Source organism: Morone saxatilis, unplaced genomic scaffold (genome assembly GCF_004916995.1).
Source record: "Morone saxatilis isolate NCDOM2014 unplaced genomic scaffold, NCSU_SB_2.0 Contig12, whole genome shotgun sequence".
In the NCBI taxonomy this organism is placed as follows: domain Eukaryota; kingdom Metazoa; phylum Chordata; class Actinopteri; family Moronidae; genus Morone; species Morone saxatilis.
Window position 1 is genome coordinate 14,303,229 of NW_023339674.1, and position 1,303 is coordinate 14,304,531.

The following is a 1,303-nucleotide window of genomic DNA, read 5'->3' on the forward strand; positions in this document are numbered from 1 at the left end:
GCAGCAGCAGCAGCAGCAGCACGCATTACAGCCATCCTAAGACGCCCATACTTTCAGTCCGACCTGGAGCTGAAGAGCAACACAGGCTAATCCACCACCTATAAAGAGACGTCTTAGCGTCGGCGGCTAATTTGTTTACGTTCAGGCTGCAGCAGCGCCGTGTGTGTGTGTGTGTGTGTGTGTGTGTGTGTTGTTTTTGGTGTGTGTGTGTTGTTTTTGGTGTGTGTGTGTGTCGCCATGAGAGGCCTAGCTGCGCTCACAGGGCCAATCCTGCTACTCCCAGTTTAGACTCGCTGCAGCAGACCACACTCGTCCAGTTACAGAGACTAATCTGGCCCTGGGGCTGGCGGACCCGACACAGGCCGCTCAAATATTAAAACACGAACCTTTAAGAGACCGTGTGATTGGGGGAGGGGGGGGATTGCCCAATAACTTAACGGAGGAGTATCAATTATTAGCGCGACGACTGAATTACTAGCCCCTTAATTAGACCGTGTATGAGGCTGTACGCATGCGCCAACAGGATGAAGGCGAGAGTCCCGTGACTAACATTATCATCTTCATTGATCAAACAAAAACAATAATCTCTTTTCAAGCTCCACTATCTGCAGTAATATGTGTCAAAACTTGTTTATCTTAATATTGCACTTTATTTTAAGCATTTTACGCAATAATAATAGATTTAATATTGTTTATGTTTGTGTCTTTATCACTTTGTCATAACTCGCGCTCCGATAATGCTGCCGTACTCTTACACGAATGCACACCTGTGATATATCGAGTGTGAGATATTTATTCAAAGTGAATAAATCAGTAAAAATAGAGGTTATTTCTTTCTGCATGTGCAAACTGAATACACAGTACGTTTGGTGGCGCTGTGTGCAGAGGGGACCAGCAGAAAATATGTGCACACAGCAACAAACACAGCGTGAAAAATACATGTTAAAATAAGAAGGGGGATACTCACTTTCTCCGCTTATTAGTCCACACTGGCATATAATGCAGGTGCCGAGGATAAAAAACACAATTTGTGCTCGCAGCTTTAGCGTCCACCGTCTCATTTTGACTTGAAGGTAAGTTGTTCTCTCCTCTTGTGAAGAAAAACAAACCTTCAGGGGGAAATGTTTATTTAAAAAAAACAAAAAAAAAAACGCTGGAATATTAAAAAGTATTCAACAAATACTTCATAAAAAAATAAAAATAATTAAGGTCCAATATAGCCAACTGAGTCGAGGCTGCCCCCCGCAAGCTTACGGGGGGGTTGGGTAATAAATTTATAAGTATCTTCCCAGCCAAGTTTGTG

General features: G+C 43.1%; 1 protein-coding gene across 1 annotated transcript in view; it reads right to left on the minus strand.

The window, feature by feature from the left end:
* The window catches only part of insrb (insulin receptor b), a 59,617-nt gene extending 58,556 nt beyond the window's left edge, over nucleotides 1–1,061 (minus strand). The window contains exon 1 of the mRNA XM_035652736.1: nucleotides 968–1,061. Coding sequence (XP_035508629.1) covers nucleotides 968–1,061 — 94 coding nt within the window. The remainder of the gene's footprint in view (nucleotides 1–967) is intronic.
* Between the last annotated feature and the right edge of the window lie 242 nt (nucleotides 1,062–1,303).